Below are 17,678 nucleotides of genomic sequence, written 5' to 3'. Positions count from 1 at the left end.
GACTCTCCATTTCTTCCTTTTCAGCCAGTCCTTGGTGGATTTACTGGTATGTTTTGGGTAGTGGCGGACTTGGCAATTTTGGGGCCAAAGGCGAACATATCCAGGGGCCCTCTTCTTGGGTCAAGGGTTAAAAAGGTGAGAAGGGTGTGGAGGAAATATGTTCTGGTACACTAGGGCTGTCCTAAACGACAAATTGTTTCCTGATTACCGTAGTCAGCTGACTAGTTTTACAATTAGTCGGCTAATCTAATAAAATCTTTTTTTTTACTAATTTAGCAGTGAAATTTTTGTTGACGCTTATTAATTCACAAAACCATTTTGGAACACTTAAATTCTTTAATAAAAGTACAAATAATCATGTAAATAACAATAATTAATCACAAATAAACAATGAGGTTAAATGCTGGTAGCATTTACTGGCGCAAAAGAACGAAAAGTAAACAGATTCAGAACACTGGCTTTGCCTTTCCAACAATATTCAAAACAATTCTTAAAAAAAAAATCTAGCATTATTATTATAGTATACTATATATAATAGTAGTATTATAATTATAATAATTATTCATCGCCAATCATATTTGTCATAAAGTGTGCCATTTGAAAGCTATTCTTAGTGTAGAATCTGTATTTTGTAGTATTTACTCAACATATTATAATATTAATTAAGTATGTGGGATTAACTCCGGAAATTGTTATTTATATGACGAACATGACATGCTTTTATTTTGAAATGTTCACCGGAGGTACGTTCGGTAAACCGCTAACCGAAAGCTTTACACTACGTAAAAAATCATTCTTCGTCATTGCTTGTGGTGTCAGTAATATATTTTTTTTAAAAATTCATTAGAAAATGCTGTTAACCAGCTGTTGAGTGTTATTGTATTACCGATTGGAACTGTACTGCATTGTTTTGCCACAGGGTGTGCTGTCGTGTATTTTATGTTTGTTGTGAAGAAGAAGAAGAAGAAGAAGAAAGTTAAAAGAGGCGTTAGCGGCCTGTTCTCAACTTCTCCTTCACTGCACTTTGGCTCTCATGGAGAGCTCGTTCGCTCATGTGTTCGAAATAAACGATAGCCGACGTGCAAAGTAGCAAGTGAACTGTAAAAATAGCGAGCTTAGTGGCGTGAAAAATGCTGGAGAGCTAAGTGAAGCTAACGAACAGCTAAGCGGAGCTAAACGGCGCAAAATGAAGCTAAGCGACTGATACTCAGTCCGTCGTCGTGGAACAGTCCATTGTAGTGCGTGTGTGGGGGGGAAGATAATACAAATGCAGCATTCAAATGGCTTTCTTTTTTGTTTTGTTATTTGTTTGTTTGGGATGCTGACATAATTATACATGACGAATAGTTGGGGATGCTGCTGGCTCCGGTGGTCCAAGCCCTTGCTCGTTGGGGCAGGGGCAGCTGGTTGGGGCCCCCTACTGGTTTGGGGCCTAAGGCCTACTTTGCCTGAATAGTAGATCCGCCTATGGTTTTGGGTCATTGTCATGTTGTAGGGTCCAGTTTCGCTTCAGCTTTAATTTTTTGCCAGATGATCTCACATGTTCCTCAATACCCTCTGACACATGATAGCATTCATGGTGGATTCTATGATGGTGAGCTTGCCAGGTCCTGCTGCAGCAAAGCATCCCCAAACTATGACACTTCCACCTCCATGCTTCACAGTTGTTATGAGGTCCTTTTCCTGGAATGCTGGATTGGGTTTACGCCAAACATATGCTCTGTTCTGGGGTTCAAATAATTCAATTTTAGAATCATCTGTTCAAAGAACATTATTCCAGAAGTCCTGGTCTTTGTCTACATTCACCCTGGCAAACTTCAATCTGGACTTCGTGCTCTTCTTGGAGAGCAAAGGTTTCCTCCTTGCACACCTCCAATGAAGGTTAAACTTGTGAAGTCTCTTTCTGATTGTAGAGGCATGCACTTTTACATCAACAGTAGCAAGAGCCTGCTGTAGGTCCTGTGATGACATTTTAAGGTTTTTGGAGACTTCTTTTAGGATCTTGCGGTCTGCTCTCAGAGTGAACTTGCTTGGACGGCTAGACCTGGGCATGTTGGCAGTTGTTTTGAATGTCCTCTACTTGTAGACTATTTTCCAGACAGTGGAATGGCTGATTATATATTCATTTGAGATCTTTTAAATACCTCTTACCAGACATATGAGTCTGGATGTTCATTAATTGACAGTCAGATAAGTTGTCTTCAAATGGGGAGAGTTTCACACTGTTGCTTCTCTCCCAAGGAGTGGCCATCCACCAAAGATGACGCGTTGAAGAGTTCAGCGCTGAATACTAAGAGGTAAAAAAGAAATCTCGAGTGTCTGCTAAAGACTGACAGAAATCCCTGACGCAGTCTAATATCTATGTTCCCCTCGTTTGTCTCTGCTTCTTAGCTCTCAATATATATAAAACAGCGCCATTGTAGTCTGTTTGCGGTAATGCGTGAGTGGGTCGTTCCGCGCATGCGTTAAATGCGTTAAATATTTTAACGTGATTAATTTAAAAAAATAATTACCGCCCGTTAACGCGATAAATTTGACAGCCCTAATCAAAATACTTCCAAACCGTGGACATGTTGCCGGGGAGCCAGAAGTGTTGCTTCTCACCGTGTTTTGATTACGTCATCACAAGAGGATTACAGTAAACTTTCGGCCTTTTAACCGAAAACACAATTTTAGCTATTTTCTGCACCGAGTTTTCGGTCACATCTCCAATTATTGAGGGGAAAAAAACAACAACCAATTACACTATTAGCCTTTTGCATTATACATGGATGATAAACTGTTGTTTGACCTTTATAACCACTGGCGACGTTCTTCATGTTCCCAATTCAAAGAGCTCAAAGCGAGGCCTGCTTGGATGAGTTTGGTGTGGAAGTACTTGACCGCCAGACACACAGCCCTCCACAAAAATGTCATGAAAATCAGTGAAGTAGTTTTTACTCTAATGCTTCAAACCGAATGTGGACTCAGTGATGGACTCCGGTAAGGCAAAGTACACACTGGCTGGTTATATTTTGTGTGCACAATGGTGAAAAGAGGCTTTTAGTCTATATTGGACATGCTTTTGTTCAGCTTTGAGCGCCCACTTTAAAGAAGAGAGACACGTTATTTTTTTAACAAAACAGCAAGTCTTTGTATGTGAGTCTTTTACCTGCTGCATGAATGCCACAAATTTACACAGGAAGTTGCCAAAGATCCATCCGGGCAGTGGGTAGAGGGTGGCCGTGAAGGGGACGCAGCACACTAGAAAGATGATGTCAGTGGCGGCCAGGTTTGCTGCATGTGGGAGTAACACAAGGTTAAGTATTTATTAAGTATTTTCCGGACTATAAGTAGCAGTTTTTTTCAAAATTTGGCCAGAGGTACGACTTACAATCCAGAGCATCTGATGTGTGCAAAAAATAAAAGGAACAACCCGACTAAAAAGACATATACAGTGGGGCAAATAAGTATTTAGTCAACCACTAATTATGCAAGTTCCCCCACTTGAAAATATTAGAGAGGCCTGTAATTGTGAACATGGGTAAACCTCAACCATGAGAGACAGAATGTGGAAAAAAAAAACCAGAAAATCACATTGTTTGATTTTTAAAGAATTTCTTTCCAAATTAGAGTGGAAAATAAGTAATTGGTCACCTACAAACAAGCAAAATTTCTGGCTGTCAAAGATGTCTAACTTCTTCTAACGAGGTCTAACAAGGCTCCACTCGTTACCTGTATTAATGGCACCTGTTTTAACTCATTATCGATATAAAAGCCACCTGTCCACAACTTCAGTCAGTCACACTCCAAACTCCACTATGGCCAAGACAAAAGAGTTGTCGAAGGACACCAGAGACACAATTGTAGACCTGCACCAGGCTGGGAAGACTGAATCTGCAATAGGTAAAACGATTGGTGAAAAGAGATCAACTGTGGGAGCAATTATTAGAAATTGGAAGACATACAAGACCACTGATAATCGATCTGGGGCTCCATGCAAGATCTCACTCCGTGGCGTCAAAATGATAACAAGAACGGTGAGCGAAATCCCACAACCACACGGGGGGACCTAGTGAATGACCTACAGAGAGCTGGGACCACAGTAAAAAAGGCTACTATCAGTCACACAATGCGCCGCCAGGGACTCAAATCCTACACTGCCAGACGTGTCCCCTGCTGAAGCCAGTACACAGGGCAAATAAGTATTTAGTCAAAAAAAAAAACAGAAAATCACATTGTTTGATTTTTAAAGAATTTATTTCCAAATCATGGTGGAAAATAAGTTTTTGGTCAATACCAAAAGTTCATCTCAATACTTTGTTGAATATGTACCCTTTTTTGGCAAAAACGGAGGCCAAACATTTTCTGTAACTCTTCACAAGCTTTTCACACACTGTTGCTGGTATTTTGGAACATTCCTCCATGCAGATCTCCTCTAGATCAGTGATGTTTTGGGGCTGTCGTTGGGCAACACGGACTTTCAACTCCCTCCACAGATTTTCTATGGGGTTGTGATCTGGAGACTGGCTAGGCCACGCCAGACCCTTGAAATGCTTCTTACGAAGCCAGTCCTTGGTTGCCCTGGCTGTGTGTTTGGGATTATTGTCATGCTGAAAGACCCAGCCATGCATCATCTTCAATTCCCTTGCTGATGGAAGGAGATTTTCACTCAAAATCTCTCGATACATGGCCCCATTCATTCTCTGCTTTACACAGATCAGTCGTCCTAGTCCATTTGCAGAAAAACAGCCCCAAAGCATGATGTTTCCACCCCCATGCTTCACAGTGGGTATGGTGTTCTTCGGATCCAATTCAGTATTCTTTCTCCTCCAAACGCGAGAACCTGTGTTTCTACCAAAAAGTTCTATTTTGGTTTCATTTAACCATAACACATTCTCCCAGTCCTCTTCTGGATCATCCAAATGCTCTCTAGCGAACCGCAGACGGGCCTGGACGTGTACTTTCTTCAGCAGGGGGACACGTTTGGCAGTGCAGGATTTGAGTCCCTGGCGGCGCATTGTGTTACTGATAGTAGCCTTTGTTACTGTGGTCCCAGCTCTCTGTAGGTCATTCACTAGGCCGCCGCGTGTGGTTCTGGGATTTTTGCTCACCGTTCTTGTTATCATTTTGACGCCACGGGGTGAGATCTTGCATGGAGCCCCAGATCGAGGGAGATTATCAGTGGTCTTGTGTGTCTTCCACTTTCTAATAATTGCTCCCACAGTTGATTTCTTTACACCAAGCGTTTTACCTATTGCAGATTCAGTCTTCCCAGCCTGGTGCAGGTCTACAATTTTGTCTCTGGTGTCCTTCGACAGCTCTTTGGTCTTGGCCATTGTGGAGTTTGGAGTGTGACTGACTGAGAATGTGGACAGGTGTCTTTTATTCCGATAATGAGTCAAAATAGGTGCTATTAATACAGGTAATGAGTGGAGCCACGTTAGACCTCGTTAGAAGATGTTAGACCTCTTTGACAGCCAGAAATCTTGCTTGTTTGTAGGTGACCAAATACTTATTTTCCACTCGAATTTGGAAATAAATTCTTTAAAAATCAAACAACGTGATTTTCTGTTTTGTTTTTTCCCACATTCCGTCTCTCGTGGTTGAGTTTTACCCATGTTGATAATTACAGGCCTCTCTAATCTTTTCATGTGAGGGAACTTGCACACTTGGTGGTTGACTAAATACTTATTTGCCTCACTGTATTTACCACAGAACACGAACTTTAAAAGTTATTTACATCCCGAAAGCCACAATGCATGCTGAGAGGCCTGAGCCTCTTCTCATTGGTCTCATTTGCCTAGTATTAAAATTTCTTATATTTAATTTTAATACTTATGCAAATAAGGTTAAAAAAAAAAGCTTATTCAGATCGGAAGAGGTACATCTTTTTATATGAGTATTTAGTCATTCGATTAGTCATCGTCGTACTGCTTGTGTGTATGTGATGTGTTAAGTTCAATGACCTCAAAGGTGGAGGTTTTTCGTTGCCGTTCTCAATTTTATTCTCTAAAATTTTCCATTAATTAACCTTGTCCGTGTTTCAGTAGTTTACTGCTGTCTGAAGCTCTTTCTTTGTGTGCATAGCAAGCTCCTTTGTTCCTTCAATCCTTTGAGTCTGTGATTGGCATTATGAATAAGACAAAGGGAAAGCAGCACATTATTTTAAGCAGATAATGTAGGATAGATAGATAGTCTTGAATATTATGGGATTAGCATTCAAATTGCATGTGGAAAAAACAGTTTTGTTTTTTGTTATTAAGTGAAAAGTAGTGCTGCTGAATAATAGAAAATTATGAAAAAAATGCTGCTAGCCCCAGTTAAAATGGATTGGATGTTTATTACTGTCAATGCCAGCCAATTAGTTTATAGGTATTAATAATATTGCATGATGGTGATTTCTATGTCATAATAATATTGAGAACAAATATATTTGACAAGGCAAAAAAATTGGAGGAAAAAATAATGAATTCACAGCTGCTAATTGGAATTGAGAAAAAAAAACATTTGAATTCTGCTTTTAAGTTTTTTTGGTGTTTTTTTTTTTTTTTTTTTTTTAATTCAAATTAATACATACAGTGGTATGAAAAAGTATGTGAAGATGTTGGAATTTCTCGCATTTCTGCATAAAATCACCATCAAATGTGATCTTGTCAAAATCACACAGATGTAAAAACAGTGTCTGCTTTAACTAAAACAACCCAAAACATCATTTTCATATTTTAATGATGATAGCATGCAAACTATGAAGGGGGAAAAATAAGTAAGTAAACCTTCCGCCTAAGGAGACTTAAAGAGCAATTGAAACCAATTTTTTCCAAATAATTTAAGTCGGGTGTGTGCCTAATCACTAATGAATGGCTTAAAGCTGCCCTGCCTACTATAAAACACACACAGTATAAGAATTGTCTTGATGAGAAGCATTGTCTGATCTGCATCATGGCTCGGTCGAAAGAGCTGTCTGAAGACCTGCGATCACAGATTGTTGATTTGTATGAAGCTGGGAAAGGATAAAAAACAATCTCTAAATGTCTGGATGTTCATCAATCGATAGTCAGAGAACTTGTCTACAAATGGAGAGAGTTTGGCACTGTTGCTTCTCTCCCAAGGAGTGTCAGTCCACCAAAGATGACGTCAAGAGTACAGCGCAGAATACTCAGAGAGGTAAAAAAGAACCCTAGAACCCTGCTACAGACTTACAGAAATCACTGGCACAGTCCACTATCTCTGTGCACACACCATGTATATGTAAAATTATGGCCAAGAATGGTGTTCATGGGATGACTCCACAGAGGAAGCCACTGCTGTCTAAAAAAAAAAAAAACTTGTTGCTCGTTTATTGTTCGCAAAAAGGCACTTGGACACTCCACAGAAGTTTTGGCAAAATATTTTGTAGACTGATGAAACCAAAGGTGGAGTAACACACAACGTCAAGTGTGGAGGACAAATGGAACAGCTTACTTCATCCCCACCATGGAGCATGGTGGAGGGAGCATTATGATTTGGGGCTGTTTTGCTACCTTAGGGCCTGGACAACTTGCAATCATTAATGAAAGAATGAATTCAAAACTTTATCAGGATGTTTTGCAGGAAAACCTGAGGCCGTCTGTGAGACAGTTGAAGCTAAAAAGAGGATAGATGCTGCAACAAGACAATGATCCAGAAATAAATCAACTCAAAATCAATCACGATATCCATTTTTTGAAACCGATACCGATATCAATAACTTCTTGCTCCTTAAGGCCGATACCGATATGATAACCGATAATATATCCTGTATATAATTTTTGATTGTATATTCAGTTTTTGAACATCTGTAGGTCAAAAATACTAGTGGTGGATTCAGCAGAGATTTGCCTTTGACCTAACCGGAATTTTCATAATTTCATAATTTCAATAACCAAAAGGCCTCTCAATAACTTGTAAACATAACACTGTAAAATGCAAACATTGCTAATTGCCATAGTAAGGTTTATCACTCAGTGATGGGAAAAAAAAGGCCTCTAGAACAGTAACAAAACTTTGCATACTGGCAAAACAGGAGTGGAAACAAACTCACTCATTCCAATCCACCGACACCGTGCCAAAATTAATATTAATAGGCCCGATAATGTATAATGTTATTGGATTTATTGGGATGACGTCATAATTCCAATTATCGGTCCGATAATTATCGGACCGATAATTATCGTGCACCTCTATTTTTAAATGATGATGCAAAATAGATATGGCGGAAAACACTCAGTTGACTTGAAGTTCTTCTCTGAGACCCCCAATATGGCCAACTTTCAAAATTGTCTGATATGCATGTTTGATACATCATTGAAAAGCTTAAAATCTCAATTTTCTGGGGGAAGACACATTTTGAACAGGAGGGCATTTTTTTCATGTTTTTAACAGCAAAACCCTATCTGGAGGTGAGAGCATGCGAGAGCAGAATTACAGACGCCATGACTTTAACGAGATATTATCGCGTTTGTACCTTGTTTGGATCCAAAAACTCCATGTTGCATGTATCACTGAGTGTCAAGACACCGCTGTGAATGGCCACAGCCGGATTTTGGGGGATTTTATGGGTGAAACATGGTAATATAACAAGGGTCACGATGCAGAAATCGCAGACATCAAGGAGTGGTCGAGATTTTCTTTTTCATATATTTACCCTTTTGAATGTTTTTTTTTTTCAATTTTTCTTTGTTTGGATTTGATTATTTATCATCTAAAATATTGGGAAAAATGCTACAGTAACAAAACAAAAAAAATACAATTAAGCGATAGTTATGGTAGGTATCCGTAACTTTTTTACAGATGCCAATTTTTTCATTCTGACGCAATTTGTTTAAAAGTTTAAAATATGCGAGTGAATAATTTTTTAAAGTCGTTTTTTTTTTTTTTTTAAACGAAATATTCGACATCAATTAATGATTCTAAGCTAAAAATGACAGACAAATTGAATAATAAATACGATTACTTACCTTCTTCTTATAGCTAGGTTGAAACAAAAGCGGTTGTGCAACGTCTGTAAACGGGGGTTTCCAGGGTAAAACGGACAAATTAAAAATAGTTTGGGGGCTTATTGCACCAGGAATCTGCTAAGGCAGCATATAGACATATTGTTCTATCAGACACATCAGTTCCTTTGGCTTAAAATACAACAGTTTATTTTCAAGAGGGGTGCAAGAGCAGAAACTGCTTTTGCAGTCTTGTCTTTGTTTTCCGCCATATACATATTAAGATGAGACTTTATTGATCGTTAATTATCTTTACAGCTTTAATTGGTTATTCGTGCATAGTTTAAACTACAAACAAAATTTGAACGCTGCAACTTCTTTTCGTTTATTGTTTTGACTGTCAATGTTTTATGTAAAGATCCGATCACGTCATTTTCAAAATATCGCAATCGGCAAAAAAATATCGGACATGCCTTTTTTTTAATATATATATATATATATATATATATATATATATATATATATATATATATATATATATATATATATATATATATATATATTTTTTTTTTTATGAAATCATTTTCTAATTGTATTTAACGTTAAAGACAAAATTTCTTACACTCGTCCAGAGTCTTTAGTTTTGGCTTAAAGTAGGGCTATCAAGTTTATCGCCTTAACAGCGGTAATTAATTTTTAAAAAATTAATCACGTTAAAATATTTAACGCAATCAACGCATGCGCTGCACGACCCACTCACGCATTGTCGCGTTCAATCTATATTGGCGATTTACCTATATATGGAGCTAAAAGGCAGCGTAAAATGAGTGAATTTTGGCAGTTTTTTTTATTGGCTAAAGCCTTAAAATTCCTCTCTCAACATTTAGAAATATCGTGGGAAAGCAATGTGGGGAAGAAAGGTAGTGGTTGATCTATTTCTTTACACCCTATGTTATTTCCCAACGCAGAGAAGATATATCAATTGGTGCCACTTCGCACAGTCATGGTTGCACTTCCCATCATGCATTTGGGCAGAACAGTTAAATGGCTACAGTATCATTTACTGAAAGCTCAACAAATACACTAGATGACAATATGTAGTCACAATATACAAAGTCACATTTATCCTTTAAGAATTACAAGTCTTTCTATCCGTGGATCCCTCTCACAGAGAGAATGTTAATAATGTAAATGCCATCTTGACGATTTATTCTCATAATAAACAAATACAGTACTTATGTACTGTATGTTGAATGTATATATTCGTCCGAGTTTTATTCAGTTTTTTCTTAATGCATCGCCAAAATGTATATGATCGGGAAAAATTATCGGGAATGATTGGATCGGGAGCAAAAAAAAAGCAATCAGATCGGGAAATATCGGGATCGGCAAATACTCAAACTAAAACGATCGGGTTCAGATCGGGAGCAAAAAAACATGATCGGAACAACCCTAGTTTTATGTGATTATTTTTTTCATCTGCTAGTATGGCTAACAATATTTTCCATTTGGCAATCTGAACCTTTCCCGTGTTTTGTTATTTGTCCTTTATTGCAGTTCTCAGCGTTTGAGTTTGACCTTTTATACGATTACAAGAAAAATGACATTGAGAGCCATGACTTTTGTTCTGTGTGCCATTTGAACTTGCCACTTTCCATTCCAAAGCAGTCGTCTATCCATCTAATCACAATAGTAGTCGCATTAGGCAGGTGGTGCTTCGCCTGCTAATCTAATGTTTGCTGAATATTTTAATGTTTCTCAACCAAGACCTTCAGGGTAATGTTACTCCCAGATTAAATTCTCGTCAGATACACATTGAACACCTGCAGAGGGGGGTCTTTTGCACACCTCATGCAATGTAACTGAGCATCTCCGGTGAGATCGTGGACAGAAAAGCAATGATTTCGAGTATTGACTCCAATGTGAATTAAAGGTGTGTGGCTGAAGTGGTATCATTTACCATATTTTTGGGACTATAAATCGCACCTTAGTGTAAGTAAATTAAAGGTAAAGTTAATTTTGGGGGGAAATTTATTTAATAAAATCCAACACCAAGACGAGACATGTCATTTTGAAAGCCAATTAAGTTAAAAAAAAATAGAGAACAACAGGCTGAATAAGTATACGGTATGCTAACGTTACATGACGCATAAACAACGAACTGAGAACGCATAGGCGGAGTTTGACTTTTGGGCCACGGGTGGCACAACATGTTGATGACCCCAAAACGCAGTGTCAGCAATAAAATTAACTTACAAGAATATTTATAATAATAAGTTGAAAATGAGCGTTTTTTTGTTTCCCATCATTCTTGAGGGGAATTCTATATCAGGCTGCTTAGGACAGCTATACTTTTCGCCAAGATCGTCATCCGTTGAATATGGTACGCCCGCCGGTGTCGTGCCAATGTAGTTACCCCAGTCAAAAATTGTATCCCCTGGGCGGAGCCATTCATTTATTCATTCATTCATTTTCCATGCCGCTTTTTCCTCACGAGGGTCGCGGAGGTGCTGGAGCCTATCCCAGCCAACTATGGGCAGTATGGGCGGAGCCATATGGAGGTATATTTGTGTCTTCATTATTTGATTTAAAAAAATGTGTTTGAATGCAAAAATAAATTTGAAACTCGAAAAAATTCATTTGAAAGCTATTTTTCTTTGAATTTTGGGGGGGATTAAAGTCTTTTTTTTTTTTTATTGAAGCAACTGATTGAAGTAATGTTGTTTTGCGTTAGGGTCACATTTTGGCTAGGATATTTGTGTCTTTATAATTCAATCCAAAAATAAGTTTCAGACAAAAAATATATATTTTCAAACGAAAAATCACTTTAAAAAAATTTTTTTTTCAATCATAGAAAAAAAGTTTTTGAATGGGAAAAAAATACTTGACACTCAAATATTTGCATTTGAACACATTTAATTTTTAATTTAAAAACTTTTCTTTGATTTTAGCAATCCTTTTGTGTAGGGGCCATATTATGAGTAGGACATTGGTGTCTAAGTCATTAAATCCCCCAAAAAGTTGCTTCAGTCAAAAAATATACTTTTTTTTTCAAACAAAAGTAAAAATCATTTGAAAAATAAAACTGCCCTCTCCGATTTTTTTCTTTTTTTAAATAATATGCAAAGCAAATGACCGTCTAAGGTGCTAGTCACATGATCTGTTCAAAAAATTATTTTGACCCATTATAAAGATATCATATCGTTCTTGGTCATTTACTAATTTTTGTTGTTTCCTTTAATGCTTTACAACTTATATATATATATATTAGGGCTGTTAAACAATTAAAACTTTTAATCGAGTTAATCACAGCTTAAAAATTAATTAATCGTAATTAATCTTAATTCAAACCATCTATAAAATATGCCATATTTTTCTGTAAGTTATTGTTGGAATGGAAAGATAAGAAACAAGACGGATATATACATTCAACATACTGTACATAAGTACTGTATTTGTTTATTATAACAATAAATCAACAAGATGGCATTAACATTAACATTCTGCTAAAGCGATCCATGGATATAAAGACTTGTAGTTCTTAAAAGATAAATGTTAGTACAAGTTATAGAAATTTTATATTAAAACCCCTGTTAATGTTTTCGTTTTAATAAAATTTGTAAAATTTTCAATCAAAAAACAGACTAGTAGCTCGCCATTGTTGATGTCAACCCATAAAATCAGTCGCACCAAAGCGCCAGCAGAGGGAGACAAAAAACACAAGTAACAAGTGGACGTGACACTGCTGTCATTTTAATCTGTTTGAGCGGGGCATGTGCGTCAATTGCATCAAATATTTTAACGTGTGAATTTTTAAAATTAATTAATGCCCGTTAACGCGATATTTTGACAGCCCTTTTATATATATATATATATATATATATATATATATATATATATATATATATATATATATATATATATATATATATATATATATATATATAGGAAAGTCAATTACATGCAATGACACTTTTCGCCCCTTAAGGGGATCCTGCCCCCCTGGCCCACCCTTAAACTTAGATCGTGCCCGGTATGTTAATGCAGCATAGCTATTTAAGAGTTATTCAGATAACTATAGCATAAATAAACATGCTAAGAAATTTACCAAACCATCAGTTTTACTCCAGATCACTAAATCGAATGAAATCTTCATCCTCTGTGTCACTTTTAACAACTCCGCCAACTCTGGAGTTAGAAGGTGCGGCGCTTAAGTACCAATAATTAGTAACAATAATCAGTTATAAGAAAACAAAATAACATTCGAAAAGGAGTGACAAACTTATTTACTCCCAACCCTTATCTTTAAGTTCTGACGTATCGGCTTCCATCCAAGCATTTAAAAATATACACATAACCTAACATACGCTGCTGGGCAAAAGTATTGGCACCCCTGCAATTCTGTCAGGTAATGTCCAATTTCTTCCAGAAAATGATTGCATTTACAAATGCTTTGGTAGTAATATCTTCATTGATTTTGCTTGCAATGAAAAAACACAAAAGAGAATGGGGGGAAAAAATTATCATATTACACAAAACTCCAAAAATACGTCGGACAAAAGTATTGGCACCCTTTGAAAAATCATGTGATGCTTCTCTAATTTGTGTACTTAACAGCACCTGTTACTTGTCACATAACAGGTGGTGGCAATAACTAAATCACACTTGCAGCCAGTTAAAATGGATTAAAGTTGAGCCAACCACTGTCCTGTGTCCTTTTGGGTACCACATTTGCATGGAGAAAAGAAAGAAGCCCAAAGAACTGTTTGAGGACTTGAGAAGCAAAATTGTGAGGAAGCATGGGCAATCTGAAGGCTACAAGTCCATCTCCAAAGACCTGAATGTTCCTGTGTCTACCGTGCGCAGTGTCATCAATAAGTGTAAACCACACGGCATTGTGACTAACCTCCCTAGTCGTTGGACTTTACTTAAACAAATTTCATGCAGTTTGTCTGTTATTTGTTAGTTTTAGGGCTCCGGAATGGCAAAGCTAAGGCAAGTCAATTTTGGTTGAAATCAACTCCATCGACTAATTAAACCCCCATTAACTCAAAGATTAAGCCTTATATTTTAAAAATCCTACTGATGAAAATAAAAACAAATATCCTAGATACAGAAATAAACTCACGCATATTTTAAGGAAAAGCAAATGTAGCTATTATACAGAACATATTAGTGCAGCCCAAGGTGACTCTAAAAAAACTTGGGCAGTTTTAAATAAAGTCATAAACAAAGGCCAGAAGTCACCAGTGCTACCCGATTCTTTGGATGGCAACATTTCTCTATTGGCTAACAACTTAAATGACCACTTAATTTCCATAGGTGAGGAACTTGCAAACAAAATCAGACCCCCTGTAGGTTTATTTTACAAACACTATCTTTCTGGCAATTATTTAAACTCATTTTTCTTTAGAGCTACAGATGTTACTGAACTCCGTACAATTATTAAAAACCTGAGAAGTTCTCATACAGCAGCAGCAAATGAAATAAGCAGTAAGATCATGATTCCCATTGCCCATATAATTGCAAAACCACTTGTGTATTGCATTAATTTGTCCCTACTTCATGGCGTAGTAACAAAACAGACCAAAATTGCCAGAATCACTCCAGTGTACAAATCTGGAGATAAAAATAACATGAACAACTACCGCCCAATTGCCGTTCTACCAACTCTCTCCAAGGTACTAGAAAGAGTCGTATACAATAGACTAAGCGAATACCTAGACAAGTTTCACATTCTAAACAGTTCACAATATGGCTTCAGAAAGAAGAATTCAACGTGCATGGCCATTCTAGATCTTGTTGAAAAAATGAATGATGCCTTTGAGCAAGGCAAGTGTGGAGTTGGCATTTTTATGGATTTATCTAAGGCTTTTGACACTATTGACCATAATATTTTACTGGATAAGATACATCATTATGGTATTCGGGGAATAGCATACAACTGGTTCAAAAGTTACTTATTCAGTCGACAACAATATGTAAGTGTTAACAATCACGTTTCACAAACAAAGGAAATAAAACCTGGAGTCCCCCAGGGATCAATTTTGGGCCCACTACTTTTTCTTATTTACATTAATGACCTTGTTAATTCTTCTGACATACTACACATGATTTTGTTTGCTGATGATAACAACTTGTTTCTTTCACATAAAAACCCATTAGACCTATAGCATATTTTAAATGCAGAGTTAATAAAGATAGATAGCTGGCTCAGGTGCAACAAACTTTCCCTCAACATCAACAAAACCAATTACATAGTATTTAGATCAAACAAGAAAGCAGTTGACACAAACAGGATTTGTCTGAAAGTAAACGACACCAATTTATTACAAGTTGATTCCACAAAGTTCCTGGGAGTCTTCATTGATAAGTCTCTCAACTTCAAATGCCATATAGAACACCTTATATCTACACTATCCAAATATGTTGGATTATTCTTCAAAATAAGACACCATCTCCCTTTTACCGCAATTCTCACCTTGTACAAAACCTTGTTTGAGCCCCATATCAACTACTGTAACATCATATGGTGCAACACGTTCCCCAGTCACCTAAAGAAATTAGAAACTCTACAAAACAAGATGGTACGGGCCATGTCCTGGGCTTGTTTCAATGCTCCCACCGACTCCTTGTTTTATAGTTTACACCTTCTCCGACTCACTGATTTAAACACATTTCATAACGCATGTACAATGTTCCAAATTGTAAATAATATGAATAGCAGACTGTCTGAGCTCATTCCAGTCTCGAGTCCTCTCCATACTCATAACACCAGAAACAAAGAACTCATCATTGGAAAAAAGAGAAGACTTGTTAGCACCAGCCACAGCATTGCAACTAGAGGCCCCCAAATTTGGAATGAGCTCTTCATTCGCGAAGCCAAGCCGAGAGAGTTACTTTGATAATAAAGTAATCAGTAAAGTAACTAGATTACTTTTTTGAGGTGTAATCAGTAATCAGTAATTAAATTACTTTTTTAAGTAATCTGTGACAACACTGCATGTAACATTATCATACTGTACACTTATTCAGCATGTTGTTCTCTATTGACTGACTTTAAGTTGGCTGGTCAAGAATTAAAGTCCTGCAGTCAGGTGAAATATCTCGGCCATTTGATCACCGACACGCTGACAGACAATGAGGACATATTTCGCCAGTGCCGTTCGTTATATGTCCAAGCTAATATCCTTTCCCGTAAATTTGGTCACTGCTCGGATGAGGTCAAGGTGGCCCTTTTTAAGGCTTATTGTACACCACTCTACACTGCGCATCTGTGGTCTAATTATAACAAAGGACATTTCCAGAGACTACAAGTGGCATATAATGATTCACTAAGAATTTTGTTAAAAAGGCCCAGATGGACCAGTGCTTCAGCAATGTTTGTAGCAGCTCGGGTGAATACCCTCCAGTCTGTTATAAGGATATACATGTTTAAATTTATCAGTCGTCTGAATGGTTCAGAAAATGTGATTGTGTTGGGCCTGACCAACATTTTGTACAGCTTTACACGCTACTTGTCTCGGTTTTGGAAGCACTGGTATACGTGCCTTTTAAATGTGGGTCGTTAGGAGACCCAGTGCTGTGTTATTGTTTTACCATTTCTTTATTTTATTTTGTCTTTTAATCTATTGTTGTGTTGTGTTGTTGGACCTTGAGTCTGTTAATAAAAATCTATCTATCTATCTATCTATTGTATTTTTATTTTAAATTGCCTTTCAGGATGACATATTTGTTCTATTTGATGGATTTTATCAAGTAAATTTCCCCCAAAAATGTGACTTATACTCCGGTGCGACTTATATATTTTTTTCCTATTCGTTGGGCATTTTTATGGCTGGTGCGACTTATACTCAGGTGCGACTTATAGTCCAAAAAATACAGTATGTAACCTTAGTTATACAAAGCTTTAGTACACATTAAATAGATTCCCATCTCAAATAATTATACGATGCATTCGATGCGCGTGTGTCTTGTGGCTCACCTATGTAAAAGTTAGTGGCTGTCCTCATCTGCCTGTGCTTGGAGATGACGTATATGACCAGAGAGTTGCCCACCAAGCCCACCAGCATGATGAGGGAGAAGAAAAGTGGCACCAACCAGGCATCTGTAAGAAACGGGTGCTGATCGCCGTCTTCCTCCTCTGCCACTTCCCACCGTTGCCTCTGCTCCCTCTCGCTGGAGTCGTTTCCCCCGTGAGAGAAGTTTGCCTCGGAGCTGTTCATCCAAAAGCTCGGCTCTGTGGAGTTCCTCTCCAAGGAAGAGGAGAGGTGCATTATTGAAATGAAGATGGTGAAAAGTGAAAAAACAAGTGGGGAGAAATAGAAGGTGTGCGCAGACAGAGAGAGGACGGAAATCTCAATCAAGTTCCTGAGAAGATCGATTTTTAAAAACATGGCGCTCCTCCCATTCATGCCGTGTGATCCATGCCGTTTCTGTAAAAGTTCATATTTGATCAAAAGTGTGTCTGGAAAAATAAAAGCGAGAGAAGATGGGACTACACCAGGTGTCATCCATCAGACAGGAGCAGTGAGAGCATCCTCAGTTACTGAGGCAAAGGCAGTCCTGCCTGGTGGCTTTATAGTTGGAGCAAAGGAGGCACATGCACGCACACACACAGCCAGATTGAATGCATGTGCTGCAAGACTGCAGGATAAATAGTCGATAGCTGGGTCTCCATAGCAACATTATCCATCATCCCGTCCGTGGGGGGGGGGGGGGGGGGGGGAATCACCCATAAGACCC

The 17,678-nt window shown here is 37.7% G+C and overlaps 1 protein-coding gene across 2 annotated transcripts in view; it reads right to left on the bottom strand.

The window, feature by feature from the left end:
• The window catches only part of kiss1ra (KISS1 receptor a), a 39,135-nt gene extending 21,681 nt beyond the window's left edge, over window positions 1-17,454 (bottom strand). For both annotated transcript variants that reach the window (XM_057858237.1, XM_057858238.1), the window contains exons 1-2: window positions 16,918-17,454; window positions 3,152-3,276 (exon numbers count right to left, since the gene is read on the bottom strand). In XM_057858237.1, the coding sequence (XP_057714220.1) occupies window positions 3,152-3,276; window positions 16,918-17,446 (654 nt within the window). In that variant the 5' untranslated portion in view covers window positions 17,447-17,454. The remainder of the gene's footprint in view (window positions 1-3,151; window positions 3,277-16,917) is intronic.
• Between the last annotated feature and the right edge of the window lie 224 nt (window positions 17,455-17,678).

The sequence above is a fragment of the Corythoichthys intestinalis genome, chromosome 14, assembly GCF_030265065.1.
Source record: "Corythoichthys intestinalis isolate RoL2023-P3 chromosome 14, ASM3026506v1, whole genome shotgun sequence".
Classification (NCBI taxonomy): Eukaryota; Metazoa; Chordata; class Actinopteri; order Syngnathiformes; family Syngnathidae; genus Corythoichthys; species Corythoichthys intestinalis.
The sequence above is the reverse complement of the archived record's forward strand: the minus strand, read 5'-3'. Positions and strand labels throughout refer to the sequence as shown.